Source organism: Cordyceps fumosorosea, assembly GCF_001636725.1.
Source record: "Cordyceps fumosorosea ARSEF 2679 chromosome Unknown scaffold_25, whole genome shotgun sequence".
NCBI lineage: Eukaryota > Fungi > Ascomycota > Sordariomycetes > Hypocreales > Cordycipitaceae > Cordyceps > Cordyceps fumosorosea.
Window position 1 is genome coordinate 832 of NW_017387325.1, and position 20898 is coordinate 21729.

Genomic DNA, 20898 nt, shown 5'->3' on the forward strand with positions numbered 1-20898 from the left:
AGGTTTAGGTACTAATTTATATTCTTTAAATTCTCTTTAGATTTTATTACTAGTTTAGGCCTAGTATAGTTATATACTATTTTTTAGTTTTAAAGGTTATACGTGTTTTATATAAAGTACCTTATAAAGTAAAGACTAAATATAATAATAATAAATTTTATTATTTATGTATAAAATTATAAATATAATTATTATATAATAACCTATATTTACTGTATAGTGTGTAAAGTGATTTTCTATTTATACGAAGAGCGGTGGCTTAGCCAATGTGCGACCGTACGGCAGCCGCTGGCCTATTAGAGCCCGGCCGGCTCAACCAGTAGCCTCGGCTGATTCGCTCAACCTGCCCTCTGGACTCTGGGGAAGTTCATCTCATCCCCTTTCACTTTAATCTTGTTAATATAAATCCATTTCAGAAAGGGGTTCGAACTGCCTAATAATTTACGGCTTCTTTCATTCACACGATTCCCTCCCGTGGTAATTTGAATCCGACTCCGCCATGGATTCTTGCAGTCTCTTCAGCGTCAAGGTTCGTTCAACCTAGTCTCATATTGATTGTCAAGCTTACATTTTCCATCAGGGCAAGAATGTCCTCATCACCGGAGGCACGCAAAAACACCAATCCTGACTTTTGAATCACTGCTAACCGAATCCAGGTGCCAAAGGCATCGGCCGGATGATCACCCAAGGCTACGCCGAGTCTGGTGCCAACGTCTTCATCACCGGCCGCGACGCCAAAGCCTGCGACTCCGTCGTCGCCGAGCTCCAGCCCGTCGTCTCCAAAACCGGCGGCTCCATCCTCGCCATCCCCGCCAACCTGCAATCCTACGAGGAATGCGAGCGTCTCGTGGCCGAGCTCTCCGCCGCCATCTCGCGCGCCGGCCGCGCCCCCGGCCTGCACGTGCTCGTCAACAACGCCGGCGCCGTCTGGGGCGCCGACGTCGACAACTACCCGGACCACGCCTGGACCAAGGTCCTCACCCTCGACCTGCAGCGCGTCTTCACCCTCTCCCAGAAGGCCCTGCCCCTCCTCGAGCAGGCGGCCACGGCGGACGACCCGGCGCGGCTCATCCACATCGGCTCCATCGACGGCCTGCGCGCCCCCGCCACGGCCAACTTTGCCTACTCGGCAGCCAAGGCCGGCCTGCACCAGCTCTCGCGCCACCTGGCCAGGGAGCTCGGCCCGCGGTTCGTGACGAGCAACGTGGTCGCGTGCGGGCCCTTCCCGAGCCACATGATGAAGGCGACGCTGGAGGCGGCGGGCGACTACATCAGGAGCGAGGTGCCGCTGCGGCGGGTGGGCAAGCCGGAGGATGCTGCGGGGGCGTGCATCTACCTTTCGAGCAAGGCCGGGTGAGTTTTCTCTTTGCTAGTCTCTCTCCTTCCTTTTTTCCATTTTCTTTTTCTCTTCATCTTTGCTAACCTTTGCAGTGCATTTTGCACGGGCGCGACGATTCGTGTAGATGGTGGCGCGTCCCAGGTGGCCAAGATTTAATCATGGCGACTCTCGCTAGGTACATAGGTGATCAGCATAAGACACAATCGTCAAGATGGAAAATAGCATTCTGCCACTGGCGTGGTCTGACCAAATAAATCATTCATGCTTTCATCTACTGGAGGGGGGTATACTGGCTATGCTTTCTAAATACAATAAAAATGAAAAATAAACGAAACAAATCTAGTAACCACCGAGCAGTCTAGATGTGTAAAAAGCAAGAAGCAGAAAACGCCTAATCAAGTGTATGCCGGAAGCGGTGCAGCGGCACGGGCCAACGTATGTAGCAAACGGTCTGGCGAAACCGGGGGCCGTTTCGAGGAACGCTAGGCAAATTCCCCTGCTTGCAGGCAAAGTACCGCTCCAATGCCGGGTAGGCTGACAGGATGAAAAAAAAAGTGCTGTTGATATAAGCAGGCCCGGATCCTCACACAACCGTCGTCGCGAAGGTGGTAGTGTCGCACGATGGTGGTGCGGAATTGAAAACGTGGTGGTGCTGACATGTGACGGCAAATGCGCGACAATGCGACCGTCCACCATGCCGATGGGTGATTGCGGCGGCGAGAGAATCGAGGGTGAAGGCGAAATTTTGAGAGCTCGGATTCATCATAGGCCGCAGTTTTCGAATTCGCGAACCATGACGGCGACTTGGGCGCGCTTGGCAGCCTCGGCGACGAGGGTAAAGTCCTTGAGAAAGGCGTCGGTCGATGGCGTCTTGAGGTCCTGCGGCGGCGGTGGCGCGGGCACCGAGGCCGTCTGGTTTGGCGAGGTGCGGAGCGACGAGGCCGAGGTGGAGGAAGAGGCGCCGGCCTGCGATGGTGAAGAGATGGGAGCATTCATGGCGAATGTGTAGTTGTAGTTGCATGGATGTGCGCAAAGGAAGATGGGAAGACGGAGGGATGCAGGTTTGTTGAGTCTCGGCGTTTGCGACAAAGTTGGCGGAAAAAAACCGGCGTCGTATGTTTGTATGGTGAGGCCCGCTCAAAGTGTGGAGTTGGGCAGGAAAAAAGGTCCGACTCGGGTGAGGAGCGCAGAGAGGAAAAAAGAGAGAGCGGGTGAGAAAGAGAGTGATCCAGGCAGATGAGCTGTAGTTGGTAGAAGAGAGCGAAAGGCAAAAGCAAAGAGGTACGGCGAGGTAGATGTATGTAGGAAAGGGAAATCCGGTCACGTTGGGCGGAGAAAATCAGTGACGACGAGACTGCATGCAGGTGCTGGTGGCGGCGCGGGGCTGCTCTTTGTGGTTGAGGGCGCAAATATGCGCTGGAGAGCTGCCGGAGAGAAGCGACAAAATTGCTAGACAGACTGCGGCGAGATGTCCTGTTGCAGATTTCGCCGTGCTGGTCAAGTCAAGGAGTATGTATGCATGTATGTAAGAAGAAGATTTGGAGGAGCAGGTTATTTGTTACATGAGAGAAGCTCCGTCCAGTCGGATGAAGCGGGGAATGACGAGTCGGTTGTGCAGTTGGCTTTGTAGCAGGTTGGAGTACAAAGGCGGCAGGATTTGCGCGACCCATCAGGTTGTTAGCAAGGTTACAGCAATAAATTAGCCTTGCGAGTAGTCACTTTCCGGGCGGACTTGCCTCGCTCGGGAGACGGGAGATGCGATGCATAGGGGTAGCCCGTGACTCGAGTGCTTTGTTTCGTCAATTTCGGTGCCACCTGTTATTAACTAATAACTAATAGGGCGGCTTGTTACTATGTTGCTTGGTGCAATCGGAATCTGCCCGGCACCTTTCCGCTGTGACGTACATACAGTACATACTCGTTAGCGGCTACTGTAACTACCGTCCATGGAGTACGCAGACACTGACCCATGACCCGCGGCTGACCTGAGCAATCACTGTCACGCCTGCACTGCATCGTGGAATGCCACAGAAAATTCAACTAAAAAATTCCCAGGTCTGCATTGCGTGTGATTTCTTGTACCATTCGCCAACAAAGCTTGCACATTTAATTCCACGTCATCCTGGCCGCTTTCAGAGGGGACCTACCTATGTATGTATGTACCTATGTATGTATGTATGTACATAGTAAAAGGATAACCCCACGGTCTACCCCACGGTGAAAGTGGGGCTGCCTACCCTCCTTGCCTCCCCCACACTGTGCTCTTGACTGGCCAGCTTGTCTGTACTCTTGTTTGCCTTCTTCTCACAAACTACTTTGTCCCGTAAATAAAAGGATGGATTTCTCTTTCCATACAAAAGCAAAGACTTGATATTTGCAACCAATACATGATGCTCGAGGAAATTTTCACGCAAACCTGAGAGATGAATCTTTTTTCGACCACGGCTCCTCAGAACGTGGGTGTAGGCCTATATAAAGCTCTAGATACTCAAAAGCTCCAGAGACTCAGGAGCTTCAAATACTCAAGACCTTTACCAAGAGAGGATCTTGTAATCGCCCTTGAAGTTTCCATCAAATCTAACAGAAACATCGATGTGAACCCACAGTTCATTTCCGTTCTTGAGGTAGAGCTTGACCTCGCCCTTGGCCAAGAAGACGTCAAACTTCAAGCCAACGCCGTCCTTGAGGTTTCCGTAGATATTTCCCATGGTGATACCAAGTACGCTGACCGTGACGCCAATCTCGAGAGTGGTGGTGTCAAGGTAGCCGGTAATCTGACAATAATGTTAGCTTCGCGCTTTATACAAAGTGTGAATGTGGGACACGTCTTACCTTGAGAGGGCCGAACGACCAGTTAATCTCATGGCGGGCCTTGGGGGCCTTGCCAGGAGGTGGGAGGCTGTTGCCGATGGAAACCTGGGTGGCCGTCCAGTAGATGTCGCCGGACTTGGGCGGGTCGAGCCGGACGATGGCACCTGTTCACCGGAATTGTCAGCCAAGAAACAAGGCGTGAGACGGGTTACGGGCAATACTGACCGACGTTCTGAGCAGTGGTGCTAACCTGCTGTCCGGCGATGGAGATGTCCTGATCAGACATTTTGGCAAATAGGTTGGTAAAATAGGATAGAGTTTATGGGCAGTGTTTGAATGTGAGGAGATGATTGCTGTGCGGGTTGTTGGAGTCAAGTTTCTGGTATCACTCGGGGGACGAGACGTCTTTCTTTATACTTGTGCCGCCTCCTGATCAACGGCTGTCCTTTCCATTCCTGGCCCGTGGTATGTGTACTGTCCATTCTCGAGGAATTTATCTGCCAGCTCGCTTTCTGCTTGTCATATACCTGGCTTTCTCAAGCTTCAACTCTGATGAGTAAGACAACGCGGCCTAGAGGGGGAAGGCTTCGTGTTCTCATGCAACGCCTTCATTTTCGGTACACATGGTGGCTATCACCACCTCGCTCCCTTCTTCGCAACACGGCAAGAGACGAATGATAGACGTCGCCATCTCGTATGTGATGTTACCTTCGCGCATCTCAGCTGCCTAATTGACGCCTCGTAGTCTCTCATTGCGGCGTATCGACATGCAGGTGAGGCCGTCAGCCAGCCTCAATGTCTCGGGAAGAGGAATGCGAGAAAGTGTCACAAATGTTATCCTTTTCCGCGTAGCTATATCAATCATCAATACAGGAAAGAAGAACTACTGTCCCTTAAGAAAAAAAAGAAGAAAAAAGAATCGCAGTTGCAGTGATGCCATGCCCTGTGAAACTGTGCCATCACGACGGATTGAAGGATGCGTCGTGATGGAGTTGGTAGATCGATCCCTTACTCGAACTTGCGAGTTATCGCTGCATATGATTTCAACATTGCCCTCCTCAAGCCACGCCATACATGAATGGGCAGGTTTCGCGCGGCCCGTGGCGGATGTTGTGGCGTGCATGTACAATGCACGGCTTTCCGCTTTCAGCTTCAACTTGTGCGCCCGAATGGTGTCATTGTCTTACGGAGACTTTTTCCTTCAACACCTTGCATACGGATGATCCCCGCCTCTGCACAACCTGATTTAACGGGGGACATCAAGAGAGTATCTGATCTCAGGCTTGGCCACAGCCTGATCCAACGGGGGACGTTGAGAGAGCATCTGATCTCGGACTTGGCTTGAGGGATTGTATTCAAGGATGACAACGAAGGCCTGGCGGTGGAGGAAGGAATATACGGCCTGGCACGAGTGCATCACTGACGTTCTGGGCGGACGTCAAATTATACGCCCCGTTGCGATGGTAGTTCGCTGCCTGAGCCTAGTTTAAGGCTTTCCTGGCGACTCCGAGACCTGCATGGGTCGCGTACAGCAAAACGGTGGAACCACCTTCTTGCTGGTATGTAGCTTCTTTGGCCTTATGTTCCGGCAATCTCTGCGCTACATGCGGCAGTGTAATGCAGGGATTATTCCATGGCAGCCGAGTAAGACGACGATCGGAGCCGGCTCACTCCGTAATCCGTACTCTAGCTACCTTTCTTCAGCAGATTAAAAAGAGACGCATAGAACTTATGGCTTCGCTCTGAGTATATGGAAACACTGCACCTCACCTTGTCTTGATTTTCCTATCATTTCTTTTGTTCTGTTCTAACCCCTTTTGCCTCTGTGGTTAATACTGCGTCCACGATGCCACTAGACTTGAGGATGCGGAGCAGGTGTTGTTGTACTTGGCCGCCACGGTGGGCTAGCGGCTGGTAACGGGCCCCTCCCCCCCTCTACACGATACACACTTCGACAAGGCCATTGTTAGGTAGGTAGGGTAAAAATAAAAACTAGAATATCAGTTTGCCGTGTATTTTTGCTGTCTGGTGAACATGTCATCGGCTCTACTCTTTTTTTTTTTTTTTTTTTTTTTTTGGGGGTTTTTGGTTTCACAAGTCATCACTATGTTTCTCCGACCACTAACCCTTCATCATCCACTTCCTCTCAGCACAAACGCAGTACCACAGACAGGCAGAAAGCAGGCATTGACAATGCCTCGCGGCTGGTATCTTGCCCAGGGCATGATCCCACTCGGATACAGCAGCAGCAACAACGAGGAAGGACCGTGTGAGCTGCCAAACGGCCGACTCGTCTGCGGACCTCACGGACTTGTGCAAAATGCGGCAAATGCTGCACCGACAACAGCTTCATGGACGACCTTGACAGTGAAAATGACCAAGAGCTGGAGGGTTCTGAGAGCGATGGTGAAGATTCCGAAAAAAGATGTCGAGGACGATGACATTCATATTCCTTCCGTGCCTAGCGCAGGAACCGAGAAAGTGAGAGGACGGGCCTAGTCTTTCCCTCCAAGTTTACGCCTCGTGCCAGCCACCTGCCACCGATGGAGCTGTTTTCTGGCAGATATCGCTTCATGAATGTAGACCAGGGTAAGACTTTCTTCTGACCTCCTCTTCGCACACTCGTTTCGTGCTCGGCTGACCCCACGGGGTCCGCAGTTTTCAGACGCACCGACCCCAACGACGATTCCATGCTCCTCCTCACGACCGACGGGGCATGCCTCGGCAACGGCCAAGCTAATCCAAAGGCCGGTTGGGCATTTGTAAAAGGCGTTGATCTGGCGGTACAGCCTATCGTGGTCCCTGGTGCTCTAGAAAGGCAGGGTCCCTAGGGCGACGACACCGCCCAGACCAGCAACCGCGCCGAGCTGCGGGCCGTCATCGCCGCGCTGCGTTTTCGACAATGGGTGGGCGAAGGCTTCAGAACGGTCGTCGTAGCTACTGACTCGGAGTACGTCGTGGAGGGCTCGACACGCTGGGTCAAGTCTTGAGTGCACAACGGGTGAACGACGATGGGTGCCCGGAGAGGTGACGGCGTCGTCGTCAAGAACAAGGATTTTTGGGAGATGCTCCTCGAGTAGTTCGAGAGGGTCCACGGCCAAGGCGTGTCCATCCAGTTCTGCAAGATCCCGCGCGAGTGGAATACTCTTACGGACGGGGGTGCAAAGAAGGCTGCCGCCAACGAAGAAACGCCTGCGACGTGGATGGACTGCTACGGGTTCCATTTCAAGTTCAAGAGCGAGGAGTTTGGAATACTTGGTACGCCATTGTCTTGAACTTTGCAGCAGAACAACCAGGGAATGTATCTCGACTTGATTCATATAACACGTGAGGGGTCTATTTAGTGTGGACTGCCGTAGCGGCCATGTTTGGCCACAGCGCCACGCATAGCAGAGGCCGCTTGATGTCATCACAGCGACTCCCTGGGCTCATCCCAGGGCGCACCCGGTACGGCGTCACACCTGATGGATTTGAACTGAACGTCGGCAATCTCATGTTCGCCTGCTTCGTACTCCTTGGGGTTCCCGCATCGGAGGTCACTTTACTTGTAAGCCGGTCGCCACCGCTAGCTGATGGGGAATCACGTACGGATAAAGCCTGCACGCCTTACCGCGTCCAATCTCAATCTGGTCGAAGTTGGGCCTGACTTTGTATCAGCAATCGTTGGTCTGCTGTGCGAGTCTGCACTGTGAACATACTGGCTCCTCTTTAAATTAACGCATTGGCCTTGCTTGACGTCGTACTCATAATCGTCACCAGAATAAAGAATTGCCTGGACCGATAGTTAGTAAGGTATTTGATAGACGTATCTTGAAATGGTTGGACCTACAGCAATAAAGTCCGTCCTGGCCTTGAGAGCCTGTGCTAGCGCGAGGCTGCAAAAGGCCAAGGGAAAGATGGTCGCAAAACGCATGTTGAGATTGTGTCGCAAGTGATCAAAAGTCAACAAGTTTACGGATAACAATCGCTGGCCTGCTCTGGCTTTATAGCTTCCTTGGTCTCCCATCGTTTCGATTTGGCGGCCCTGCGAGTCTGAGATTGACTACGGGCATGCGGCGGTGTGCCCCGACACTGGCATGTTGTGCCGCGATACCAACGTATTATTGTCTATGAATTGTGCATTTGCCAAGAAATTCACGTTGCACTACGTGTTTTCGGATGAACTTTTGCGCAATCGAGTGGCCGTGTTTCCCTCATCGATGAAGCTGATCCGAGACATACATGCCGTGTATGATGATCGGGAAAAACACAACATCCAGGCTCCCTAGGTCGAAGGGTATGCCGCCAGCTAGTCAATTTATAATACCACATTTATTAATAATAAAAAAACATTATGAAGTGGTTGGAAGCCTCTATTTAGGAGGTTAGATTGTCTAGGGTGAGAAAGTGTAAAACACTGTGCGAATTACGTTTGGGCACAGTAGGGCCGAATTCTGCAAACACCATACAGGGCAGCACTTAACCCTTCTAGCATGACCAAACACCATCGAGCACAACGCTCAGTACGAGAACAACACCACCCTTGGCCAGGACGAAACTGTTTACAACACGCCCAGCTCTTTCATTACCAAGAGCAGCGCGCCAACCCGGCCGCACAGCCTTCGACCATGTCCATCTATGCCGGGAAGGAGGCCCCAGCCCTTCGCGGGCGTTTCTCTCTCCTTTTCCCTGCGCGGCCTGCGCAAGCTGGCGAGGCTGTGACTTGCCCTTGCTAAAAAGGCAGCGTGTGATTGTCTGGGTATGGGTGGTAAGAGAATGATAGGCCGCCTCTCTAACCTGAAATTTTTGGTTGTCCTGTCTCAGCCACGGACAGCAAGGCTGACAGGAAAGCTCATACCCCTCCCTCATTCACGACCGAACAGGGCACTACACTCCCTACAGGTGCATCTACGAGTAGGCACAGCCACCAAGGAGAGGCCGCCGACCGTCTTACTCACATTTGTGACTTCAATTGACGGGTGACGATAATTTGGCTTTTGTACTAACCATAAACCTCAAGTGTAACAAGAGATTGCTGTTCGAAGCTCTACAACCATGGATCCGCTTTCGATATGCGCATCAGCACTTGCGCTGATTGGAGCGTCAAAAGCTGTAAGTGCTGCCTTGGGACAAGGGGCCACCCAGGCTTCGGCATGCTCACTGCTCCCAGGTCACCAAGGCCCTTTATAGCTTCACACGATATGCCACCCACGCCGAGACTCACGTGGCGTCGCTGTGCTCCGAAATCACTACCCTGACAGAGTATCTGTCGTCGATAAACACGACGCTGAAGAGCTGTCGCCGCAATGCGCGCTCTTTTGCTCTTATCGAGGCTGAGTTGTGGTGCCAGAGTGACCTGGCCCTGCAAGACTGCGAGGCGACACTGAACGAGCTGTCGGCCTTTGTCGCAAGGCTCAAACCGTCCAATGACAATAACAAGACTGCATTCTGGCGGGCCAAGGTGGCGGTTGACATGAGCATCCACGCTCGTCAACTGGAGCAGTTCCGGGCTAGGCTACAGCGGTCAAATTATGCGCTACAGACGGTTCTTCAGACAATAACAGTGTGCGTGCCCTCACTCGTTCGTGTCCTGGAGAGGGGGGTGAAGAAAAAAAAAAACTAACTTGGGTAATAGATCCGTTTCGCTCCAAAACAATGCTTCGCATGACCGTCTCATGCTGGAACTGGACAAGCTCAAGATGTACATTGAGCACGCCGTCTGTATCGGAGCGCGGTCGCCGGTCGGCACTCACCGTCAACCCAGCTCGACAACGCTGTCAGAAACAATCGCTGCCAAACATCTTCAAGGCCTCGTCAAGGCTGCAGAGAGCTTCTACTCCAGCGCGACAACTACCGTTGGGAGCTCGTTTGGAGGCTCCGTCGCCGATTGGCCACCCCCTGCCAGGGAGACAATTCCTGGATTGTCGCCATTTAGGACCCAGCGTGTGCATGAGTACATACAAAGCACTAGCCAGAGATTGAATCCTCTTGCTGCTACGGAAGCAAAAGACTTGCATGAAGATTTCATCGCGGATGAGTCTGCTGAGCTGACAGATGACCCCGCCAAACCCGTGACACGGACTCCCGACGCCGATTTTAAACTGCCATTCGTCGAGGACTTCGAGTACTTTGACATAGAAAAGACAATGGTCGAGGTACGCGAAGACTTTGCCGTCGAAAAGATGAAGGACAGAGATTTCGAGGGTGCAGCTACATTTTTGAACGAGGCTCTTTCCAAGATTGAGTTAGTCTGTGAGACGCAAGTTCGAGTGCGCCTACAGACGCGCCTTGGCATGTGCTACGTCTTGCAGCGCAAAACCCATGAGGCGCGCAAAGTCGTATCCGAATTGGAAAGAAATGGCGGACTCGAGAATAGAGAGGTTCTTCATCTGATGCATGCTCTAGCCATGCTTCATCTCGCCCAATGCCAGTTGGGTCCGGCAGATAATCTCGGCAACAGAATCGTAAATGCCAAGATGAGACTTTTGGGCAAGTCCCATCCGGAGACCTTGATATCATTGGGCTTTTTGGAGCATCTGTATTATCGGTTCAGTATGCTGCTACGTTTGGAAGCCATTCGTCGCCATATACCCCCGGACTACGTCTACAGCCACCCGGAGAGCGAGCTTGACTTTCTGTCACAGCATGCCATGCTGATGCCTACCATGACGCTTGAGACGGACAAGGTCGAACTACCCGGTACCTCCTTGTCGGAAGACTCTCAGAGCGGCTCTGCACAGACGCCAGAGAAGGAGTACACGCGAAATCCTGGCGTCAAGAGAGCCTTGACGCGGTATGAAAGACAGCCGACAGATACGATGAAGGCATTTGTATCCGTTACCGTGACCCAACCAAATGATCCTGCGCCTAAAAGAACTTCCTCCAGAAACGGACAGAGGCTCCTGTTGGTATCCCGCAGCATGACTACGATGCGCCAACACTTTAGCACCTGGCGGTCCTCGAGCCCTCCAGCGCAGCGCAAGCGGCGGGATGTATCGGAAAGTCCATCGGAAAGTTCGAATATTCGACGACACAGAACGGTACTGCACAAGGCACCGCCGGCAAGGCAGATGGGGTCGGCCGGGTCCACAGGACTGGCCAGGGCAAAGAGGTTTCTCAGCATGATCAAGAAGGAAGCGCCGATAGTTCCTGCGCCCGCGGAGAAGTTCCTTCACGTGTTTGAGTTGGATTCGAGATGCATTACCAGGGAGGATCTCGCCAAACAGCTATCAGTTGCGCATCGCGGCACCCTAGCCTCGACGCCTAACATAGCGGCATCGGAGCCACGGCGAGTGAGCGTGCGACCGTTGGACATGTCGTTGGGCATGATACCCGAACTACCAGAGCTCGACTCGGGCGATGCATGCGGGCTGAAAAGTCAACCCGCGGCGGTCATGGAGGGGTCGGAGAACTCCTCCGCCTGCAGCCTCAGCAGGGGATCAAGCCTATCCGACAACCACAGCACCGTTTCTGGAAGCATTTACAGCAGCAACACGACAATTTCAGCAGCGGCTACAGAATCTTCCGTCGATGGAGGAGACCGCGACGATTCAACGGCGTTGCGATCCATGTCGCAACGACATAGGGCGGTTCGTCTCGCCAAGAACGGCTCTATCTCTCCATTCCCTCGGTCAAAGACGTCCATGCCATCCCGTACAAGACACACTTCGCTTTCATTCAGAAGCCATCAAAGCACGCGGCAGTTGAAAAGCACACAGGCCACGCATCCCGTTACGGGCTGCCCATACAAGCCCTACCGTCCAGATTGGCTCCCTAATACATCACCCACTATCGACACCGGGCATGATTTGGATAGCAATGGATGCCAAGTGCAGCCTCCGGATCGGGATACGCAGATGCCAATGAATGCTTCGCATGGCGGCTGGAGAGATGGTTCTGATCAACTCCCTGGCCAAACGCATGGCTTGAAGCGCACCTTTTCCTGGAGCTATGGTGATGAAAGTTGCTTTCTTCTGAAAGTACCGAGAAAGGAGGATTCGTTGTGATGAAGACTTTTTCTTTCGAAATTACTTGCATATGACCCTTGTTGCTCACCGGCATGGTGCTTGAATTCTTACGCTGGAGCAGATGGGGGCTTGATGAAGAAAGATGGGCAATTGGCTCAGGCGCATGTCGGCAAGGTTTTTCTTATAAGTTGGTTACGTAGTACTTTGCGTGGTCTTCTTTTCTCTCTTTTTCTATCCGTCCTTTTAACTGTGTCTCTTTTTTTTTCGCAATTTAACATGCCTGCTCAGTTAGTTATGCAGTACGGGCATCGAGTCATTGTTGACAGAAAAACGGCATTGACAAAGTTAGCAAACCCTGTAGCGCTTAACAGGCGAAGTAAGAGTGCCGAGCGGCGTTTGAACGTCGGCAGTTGTTAACATCTATATCCTTGGCCCTATTATTGGGCAGCATGATCAAGTTTGTGGACACTGACCGACAAGTCCCCAAGGATATAAGCTGTGGTTATATATTGAGCCTCCTATGATTGCCTTGCCACTGCCCCGCTGCCAAACCGGCATTCGGCGTACAAGGAAGCCAGAGCTTGAATGCCGCCGCCCTGTGGCCCGGTCCGCTGGCTCACTCGTCACTCATGCGTACTAACCAACTATTGCTTACATGCATGTTCTTTCAATTTCTTTTCGAGAAACTGCCCTGTTCATTTTTTTTCGTCATGTTACCAGCTTGCCAATGCCCACCGCAAAACTAGTGTCGGCAAAACCGGTCATTAAGGAGTAAGTAATGTAGGGCTCGGGCAGGTGTCTAGACTACCACCGGCAAGTCGCAGCTGGTAAAGGACCATCTTGTGTAACGACTTGTCAGGCCACAGTCATAGATCGGTCGCATAATCTCTATACGAGGTGGGTACTCGAAACATCATCATCACCCACGCCCCTGGTCGACGGCATCGGTACCTGGCTCTCGGGCCAGCCGGAGAAGCGGAGACCAGTCAATGCACCTGGTACGGACATGATGGACGAGTGGCACTGTTTAGACATAAATTTAGGCTATTTCCGAAGCCGTCATCTGCCGGATTACCGCTTAGGGGAGCCATCATCTATCCGTCAGAAAGGAACGATCGCCAAGCAGGGCATAGACAAGGCGTGACGTCTCTCCAAGCTCTTGCGCTTGGCGACTCAGACAGCTTCATAGTTTCAGCATGCCCGCGGTTGCTTGCTAAATTCAGCATGCCCGCGGTTGCTTGCCAAATTCAGCACGCCCGCGGTTGCTTGCTAAATTCAGCACGCCCGCGGTTGCTTGCTAAATTCAGCATGCCCGTGGTTGCTTGCTAAAGTCTCCAAATTTCAGTTATCAATCGCCTATGCCGTGGTGATATACGGTGCAAATCTATACAATTCTATGCAAGTCCCAGCATACTCAGGCACCTATTAACCATCCCTGGCTGCGTAGCGCTTCCACTAGAATCTGCTGGACCCTTGACGGAGGCTTTTCGCAATAGACAGGTAGCTTATACCACCCATACGAGGCTATGTACTTGTAGGTTGTTGGTCACGACACTTTGCAATCGGACCTACTGCGATGGACCTGTTGTGACTCGCTCTCGCGCGCGCGCAAGTCAGCTAAGGCACTATAACGAAAGTCTGTGAACTTAATCCCACTATAACTTGCTTCCATGAGCGAAGCCGCGGGATCCGATGGAGAAAATCGCCTCATCTTTCTGTCGGCGTTGGCGAAGCGGCAGTTGTCAAGCATCGTGGACATGCACGGCACATGGCCAAGGAGCTCTGGTAGCCACTACTATATATGTAGTCTTCTGTCGCCTCATTCTGTTGAAGATTTCCTCATGTCTTACACTCATTCACTCTTTAGACAACTACTTTTGCACATTCTTTACTGATATCTGCGGATCCAATGATGATCTTTCACCATTTGCTGGCCCTGTTGGGTCTGGCCACCTTTGGAGCTGCCTACAGTCTCCCTGGCGCCTATGAGCGACTGTTGCTCTATTACACCTACCGAATGGACTTGATGACTCACGGAACCACGGAAATCGCGACGGGCTGCCCGGGTTCTGGGGGCAAACCGTGTACGCTGGAAGAATTCATCACATACATCAACCACGGCGACCTGGTCTTGGAGGATGAGGCCACGGGCACAGGCAAGAAGCCAACCAAGAAGCCAACCAAGGGCAAGCTAGACCTTGGTCTTAATCTCAAAGAGGGCGAGCTTCCCCCCGTCAAGAAGACTGCTCAAATCCTCATGGAGAAGAAGATCAACGGGCAGATCGACCCCCAGAAGGTGGTCAAGGGAACCAAGGGCGATTACCCCGCACTCTTCAAGAAGATTGGCGATTTCATCTCCAGCAAGTGGACTGCGAATCCCGTGAATGCAGGAGACGCTGCCAAGTTCCTGGAAATCAAGCAGGGTGCGTTCGATTCCATGGTGGCGGTGCGGAATGCTCGCATGGAAGCTGCCGTGGACTCGTGGAAGCCGGCCGAGGGCTTCGAGGTCATCAAGATCTTCGACGACCTGGGAGGAGCCAGCGTCAACATCAAGGAGATGGCTTCAAAGAGCGGCAAGAAGAAGACGGAGCTGGTAGAGCTGTTCAAGAAGCACATCGAGGGCGCCCACCAGGAGAACATCAAGTACCTCAAGGACAGCGTCGCGCTCGTCTGCGGCAAGGGCGGCACGGTCAGTCCCGGCCGGAAGCGCGAGCTGAGCTGCGGAAGCAACATCTTTGGCGAGAAATGGGGCGGCGACATCGAGGGGGTGTCGAAGCCGTCCGGCCTCGGGGAGGTGTCGAAGCTGGGAAAGGCGGCCGAGATGGCCGAGGCGGTTTCCGAGAAGGAGTTTGGCGAGCTCGCGTCCAAGCGCGGCCTGAAGGCTCTGGCCAAGGAGAAGTGGTCCATGTCGCTGTCCGAGGTGCGCACCAAGATCAACTACAAGGCGCTCACACCCGAGACGCCTAAGCTGGGCATCAAGGGCGGCACCGTCCTCAACGGCGCGGCCATGATCGTCGGCGTCGGCTTCTGGATCAACGACGTCGTCAACGCCTTCACCCACAACGTCACCGCCCTCGACCGTGCCGCGACCGTGGCCTCCATCGCCCCCTTCGTCGGCTGCGCCGTCAAGACGGCCGCCGACCTGGACAAGCAGTCCCTCGACATCGTCGACACCTCGCTCTGCCTGGTCGCCGACAGCCTGCTCTTCACCCCGGCCTTCCCCGTCGCCGTCGTCCTGCACCTCGTCCGCAGCATCATGAGCTGGTACAAGCCCCCCGAGCAGCCGACCCTGGACGAGTTCCGCTCCCTCCGCGACGGCGCCTGGAACAAGTACCTCAAGAACGAGGTCTACGCCTACATCTACTCGCACCCCAACTACTACGAGTTCAAGCACAAGGCTCGTCCCGCGGACAAGACCTTCCTGGAGAAGATGGAGAGCGCCTTCGCCATCGAGGAGCTGGCCGTCCTCTCCCAGGGCGCCCAGACCATCGGCGCGGCCACCGGCAGCGCCCAGGAGGACCTCGAGGCCGCCGCGTCCCCCGAGGACAAGGCCAAGATTCAGGAGGGCGTCGACGCGGCGGCGGAGCAGCTCCGTCAGGCCGCTCGCAACGAGACCATCCGCCGCCATCGCCAGGCCCTCCTGAGCATGCCCAAGTCGCTCCAGGAATCGCAGGAGGACTCGCTCCTGAAGACGTCCGACAAGTTCAACGAGAAGTTTACCGACGACCTGGTCTCGGAAGAGATGGTGAGCAAGTACACGACCAACTACAACGGGGATGCCAGCCTCGCCTTCGGCGAGAACAGCAACAAGAAGGACATCACGAAGATGCTGGAGGGCTTCCGCGACACCCTCTGGGGCGAGCCCCCGGAGCTGCCCAGCTACTTCACCCTCGCCTACATCCTCGGACAGTCCCGGGCCGTCGCCCCGCTCGACAAGGAGACCCTGTCCATTTCGGCCTACCTCAGGGAAAAGTTCCCCGAGATGTCCCCCAGCCAGATCCAGGAGCTCGGGCTGCACCACACCTTTGAGATGGGCCTGCTGCTCAACGGCACCAAGACCGAGTCGCAGCTGTCCACCTACTTCCCGACCCAGGACGAGGCCGCCCGCAAGGAGCTGCAGACGCTCGTGGCGCTCAAGTTTGGCCGCGTGTACGACGACTGGAAGATGGAGCAGATGGGCAGGCAGCTGCCGGCCGGCCTCATCCTCGACACGCCCGAGTTCAAAGGCCTGAAGATGGAGCTGATCCACCCGCAGATCCCGCCATACAACGGCGCGGCGAGCGCGGGCTACGCGGCGCTGGTGGCGGGCATGACGACGGCGCTGGCGGAGAGCCTCAAGGAGAACGCGGAGGCGCTGGGCAAGAGCGCCGGCGCGCGCTCCATCATGGACCAGTCGGCGAAGCTGGAGGGCCTGATGCCGGGTGAGAAGCAGGCGGCGGCCAAGTTGAGGAGGGCGCTTCCCAGGTCGAGCAAGGAGTACCGTGCGCAGCTCGTGCGGGCTTATTAGAGAGGAGGGAAAAGGGGGGAGGGGTGGTGGTAGGCGAGGAGATGGAGAAGAGACAGTCCAGGCTGCTTTGTAGCTGGACTTGAGGAATCCTTGTACTTTTAATTAGAGACAGCTCAATGTATGCAGCTCCTCTGGGATGCGTATGCAATACAACAGATGATTCTAAAGGTACGTGTTTCCCTGGTATTTGTGCCACCTCCAAGCTTCTTCATTGTTCTGAAATGCACTTGTTGCCCCGGACTGTGCCTGTGGCATGTGATTTGTTCATTCGAGGTTAGGAGCCTTTGGCCATGTTTTACAACTAAATCCAGTTCGGCAAGGGGTCGCCGATCGCGAAGAGCTCTCCCGACACCTTGTGGGAGCAAAAGGCAACCCGATCGCGTGTGATGGCTGGAGGAATTCCGGTGACGCGACAGACGCCGAAGCCATTCCAGCCATGTCTCACACACAGAGTATATCAATCCAGTCAAGCCCCGATGCCATTTGTGATGCTCGACTACAGTCACCCATCTCCTCCTACACCCATCTCAGCAGCTCAAGAGTCAACAAACACAATGCTAGCATTTACCCTCGCCCTCCTGTGCGCCGGTGTCGCAGCCTTGCCTGGGAGCGCCGACAAGCCTTGCAGCGGCGAGGAGATCGCCAACTGCTGCGACTCCGGCAAGGGCAAGCTCAAAAACAAATGCAGTCCAGGTACTTGTCAAACCCCTGCCCTTGATGTGCGAGGTGCGAATCAACGCCGTGTCTAATCATCGCTCTACCAAGCAACCGGAAACCCAATGACCTTGCCTGGCCTTGTGCAAGCCTGCCTGCCCTCCGGGGGGATACCAGCATGCTGCACGCCAAAGCAACCGGCAAACGTGGTATGAAAGCGCCTGGCCTCGAAGGAGCCTGTCCCCCCGCGCGCAAGCCAACTTCTCTAATCAAAATCAACGCAGCTCGATGAATTGGTCAATATGCTATTCGGTAACACCATGGGTCAGACCAAGTGTACCCTCCTCCCTCCAGCTACGGGACCGGCGTGACAGCTTGTTTGTTGATCCAGCGTATCCCGGGATTGCTGGGCTATTTTAGGGTCTGTCCAATTTGTTCCTGTATTTTGGTTCTTCTTTCCTGTGTAGGGTAGCATAGTTATTGACCGAGATTACACTGAAATATCCGTAGCTCACCGCCCCGCAGCCTGTCTCTCTCTCTCGACCTTGCCCTGTACATTAACCAGGGCCCTGTCAGCTGTCATCGCCATCATGGTCCAATCGTCATTGCTTTTGGCTCTGCCGTCTCGGCCTTTCGCTTGCTTTGAACATACTTGCTGTGCCGCAAGGAGGGCCGTCCCCCGGAGATGATTTTGGTCACTGTGGGAGACGTGCAGGATAACAAACCTGGGCACAGTTTGAGCACGCCAACTATTCAGCTGGCAGACAGCACATCAACTTGCGACATGATGTTTTCGCCTTGGGTCAAGGCTTGAGAGTATGCAAAGAAAGCCGGGCCGAGCTGGTCATGTCTGCTGCGCGCTCGTGGCCCTGAGCAGGCTGAAGACAAGGGACAGTCTACAAAACAATAGAGTGGCTCGGCCGTTGCTGGTGACCTAACAAGTTAATGCAGCTGACGCCCTGGGGAAGCCCTGGGGAATTTGCACTGCCTCAGCCTTACCTGGGTAGGTATCTAGCGACAGCAGCGACGAATAACTTGGTAACTCATACTCTAATTCTGTTGCATCAACTCTGGTGATCAAGGACGGCCCTGCGAATGATGAAAAGACCCAGTCAGTCACAGGCAGGGCCAAAGATGTGCTGATTAATGGCTCCCTCCCGCCCGCCATCTACGTACTGTATGTACGTATGTACCTAAATGTTTAGCTTCCAGCCGTTCGGCGATTTCCTATTTCGTTCCTGGGTTGCCATGCTTAATCTTAGCTACGGGGTTAGCACTGTGAAACGGGAAGTGGGCGACGACAAGATCATTGGCCCAGCGGCTGGATCGACAAGTTTTGAGGCTGACTGGCGCCTCTTGACCTGCTGCTCCTTTGCAGGCCAAGTCCTGACTAGCCGTAGACAAAGGACTCCTCCATCTGCTCCTGCTCCTGCTCCTGCTCCTCATTTCCTGTCAGCAGCAAAGTGCAGGCCTCGGAGCCTCCTCTCTTCGCCTTCTTCGCCTCCTTCGCCTCTTTCGTCTCGATCTTGTCCGCAGCGCCATCTGAGACACACACACATCAACATATCCCGAGGATGCACTGCTCCATACGACAAATGCTGCTGCCTCTGGCACTAGCCTTGGCGACCGCGGCCCGGGCCGCTGACCTAAAATGCTACAAGCCGGACGGCACCGAGGACCCCGAGCAGAAGCCTTGCGACCCGACCGCCAAGATCGGCACCTGCTGTCGGCCGACCGACTTTTGCCTGTCCAACGGCCTGTGTCTCGGCGGCGGAGGCAACAATGGCTTTTCGCAGCAGGGCTGCACCGCCAAGGGCTGGGACTTTCCCTGCCAGTCTTACTGCTCCGATAGCATCGGTACGTGGAAGCCAGCGCGCGACAACGCGGACGACAGACGACCAAACTCAAACTAACAGCCTATTTTGTCACTCGCAGCTCGCTTCAGCGACGGCTTCCACTACATGTCGCAGTGTAGCGGCTTCGACAGCACCGCCGTCAACCTCTTCTGCTGCGGCGGCGACTACACCTGCTGCAACAACACCGACACCTTTGTCCGCGGCATCAAGAAGTTCACCACCATGTCGCGCGCCGGCGGCAGCCCTACCTCCTCCGCGACCGGCAGCGGCGGCACGGTGACGGTGACGGTGACGTCCACCTCCACAGCAGACGACAACAACAACGGCACCAACAAGACGGACAACTCCAAGGTGGTCGCCGTCGGCGCGGGCGTCGGCGCGTCCCTGGGCGTGGCGCTGCTCGTGGCCGTCGGCGCTCTCGTGTGGCAGGTACGGAAGCAGAAGAAGTACATGGCGGTGCACCTCGCGGCGCCGCAGCAGCACGTGTACTCGGGCCAACCCAAGTACGAGCTGCAGCAGCAGCAGCAGCAGCAGCATCCGGCGGAGCTGGCGACGGAGTGAACGGGCGGGAAGGGGGGTTGTATATAGCGAAGCGAGACGGAGGGTCGGGTGTCTCTGGAAAGGTACGGATACTCGGCATGAGATGGGAACCTTGGGGCAGCGGTCCGCGTTTGTCGAGCAGCTTGAGTCGTTCATCAAGGACCCTTGCCTGGATGGCATGACCGGCCGTCTGGAGGACACCCCGTGCCGGAGAGCGACCGGGAACGGAGGGAATGGGACAGGCGCCGAACGCGGAACAGTGGGAAGAAAAGGTAATGCGGAACTTTCAGTGAATTGTTGAACATTGCCGTTGCTCACCATTTTCACGTGCACTCGTCCCGTGTGACTGCCTGGACAGGACCAGGTCCAGGGGCCGTTGAGTACCTGCTGCAACTTGACGGATACTGTATAAGAAACCGCCGCTGGAGGCTTTATTCGGTTGAGAAGGCATGACTACTGCGAGAACGTCGCTCCTTGACTGTGCTAATAGTCGGATTGAAGCGACGTGTTTAAGCGACGTGTTTAAGCGACGGACTGCCTTTGTAAGCGATCATAGTTCTAGTGTTTTTTTTTTCAAGTACCTTGTGCTTCACAGAGTTGTCGATCTAAAGTCTCCCGTGGGAACAACATCTTCCCGGCCAACAACGCCTTCCCAAGCTCATCACTTTTTTTCTTTTTTTTCCCCCACGATGTCGGGCGATACGACCTTTTTTTGAACGGTCTGAGCAGGTAGGTCGTCGTCTCCATGCTAACTTGTTACAGGCAATTCGAGAGAGAGAGGTACGACCTTCGGTCCTCTGCCCGGACTGGCTGCTGGATACTTGCATAGGCGTGATGCTCCCGGATTGCTGGATGCACTGGCTCACCTCGGCCATGCTCCTCGAAGAGCTCCTGTGCTATACGTACCTACGCTGGTTCCGCAAGTACTAACTTGCAATCCTGCCAGATGGTTGCCCCAGCCGCACTCCACCTCGCCTTCGCATCCTTGCCTTGCTGTATTGAGTTATTAGCGATGTGATGGTTGACTCTATCGTGTCATCAAGCCTAGGTATCCAGCCAATTTCCTACACTGGCCATGGTATCCGGAACCGATGGGCGGAATTGACAGCGGCCGTGTCAGGAATTGACGGAACACAACGAGTAACGCTACAGTCAGTACGTGATGCTTGCGCTATCCGCGCAGGAAAAAGGGTTAGGGGTTTCGACAGGTGTCTGCCGACCACCGACAGTAGGTAGTTAGTAGGT

General features: G+C 54.3%; 8 protein-coding genes across 8 annotated transcripts; 5 read left to right on the plus strand and 3 right to left on the minus strand.

The window, feature by feature from the left end:
• Positions 1-499: 499 nt before the first annotated feature.
• ISF_07871 (short chain dehydrogenase/reductase) lies at positions 500-1495 on the plus strand (the record flags this gene model as incomplete). The annotated part of the gene is made up of 3 exons (XM_018851474.1): positions 500-533; positions 657-1353; positions 1432-1495. 3 exons carry the CDS (start codon positions 500-502, stop codon positions 1493-1495), a joined length of 795 nt encoding a protein of 264 aa, XP_018701213.1.
• A 606-nt stretch (positions 1496-2101) lies between these two features.
• On the minus strand, positions 2102-2335 carry ISF_07872 (hypothetical protein; the record flags this gene model as incomplete). The annotated part of the gene is made up of 1 exon (XM_018851475.1): positions 2102-2335. The coding sequence occupies one exon, from the start codon at positions 2333-2335 to the stop codon at positions 2102-2104; it is 234 nt and encodes a 77-aa protein (XP_018701214.1).
• A 1535-nt stretch (positions 2336-3870) lies between these two features.
• Positions 3871-4436, minus strand: ISF_07873 (hypothetical protein; the record flags this gene model as incomplete). Its single annotated transcript, XM_018851476.1, has 3 exons — positions 3871-4113; positions 4172-4314; positions 4376-4436. 3 exons carry the CDS (start codon positions 4434-4436, stop codon positions 3871-3873), a joined length of 447 nt encoding a protein of 148 aa, XP_018701215.1.
• Positions 4437-7559: 3123 nt separating this feature from the next.
• Positions 7560-8063, minus strand: ISF_07874 (hypothetical protein; the record flags this gene model as incomplete). The annotated part of the gene is made up of 4 exons (XM_018851477.1): positions 7560-7689; positions 7739-7792; positions 7849-7922; positions 7980-8063. 4 exons carry the CDS (start codon positions 8061-8063, stop codon positions 7560-7562), a joined length of 342 nt encoding a protein of 113 aa, XP_018701216.1.
• A 1121-nt stretch (positions 8064-9184) lies between these two features.
• ISF_07875 (hypothetical protein) lies at positions 9185-11312 on the plus strand (the record flags this gene model as incomplete). Its single annotated transcript, XM_018851478.1, has 4 exons — positions 9185-9241; positions 9300-9694; positions 9765-10959; positions 11076-11312. 4 exons carry the CDS (start codon positions 9185-9187, stop codon positions 11310-11312), a joined length of 1884 nt encoding a protein of 627 aa, XP_018701217.1.
• Positions 11313-14008: 2696 nt separating this feature from the next.
• Positions 14009-16603, plus strand: ISF_07876 (hypothetical protein; the record flags this gene model as incomplete). The annotated part of the gene is made up of 1 exon (XM_018851479.1): positions 14009-16603. The coding sequence occupies one exon, from the start codon at positions 14009-14011 to the stop codon at positions 16601-16603; it is 2595 nt and encodes an 864-aa protein (XP_018701218.1).
• A 554-nt stretch (positions 16604-17157) lies between these two features.
• Positions 17158-17352, plus strand: ISF_07877 (hypothetical protein; the record flags this gene model as incomplete). Its single annotated transcript, XM_018851480.1, has 1 exon — positions 17158-17352. The coding sequence occupies one exon, from the start codon at positions 17158-17160 to the stop codon at positions 17350-17352; it is 195 nt and encodes a 64-aa protein (XP_018701219.1).
• Positions 17353-18852: 1500 nt separating this feature from the next.
• ISF_07878 (hypothetical protein) lies at positions 18853-19674 on the plus strand (the record flags this gene model as incomplete). The annotated part of the gene is made up of 2 exons (XM_018851481.1): positions 18853-19114; positions 19193-19674. 2 exons carry the CDS (start codon positions 18853-18855, stop codon positions 19672-19674), a joined length of 744 nt encoding a protein of 247 aa, XP_018701220.1.
• Positions 19675-20898: the final 1224 nt, after the last annotated feature.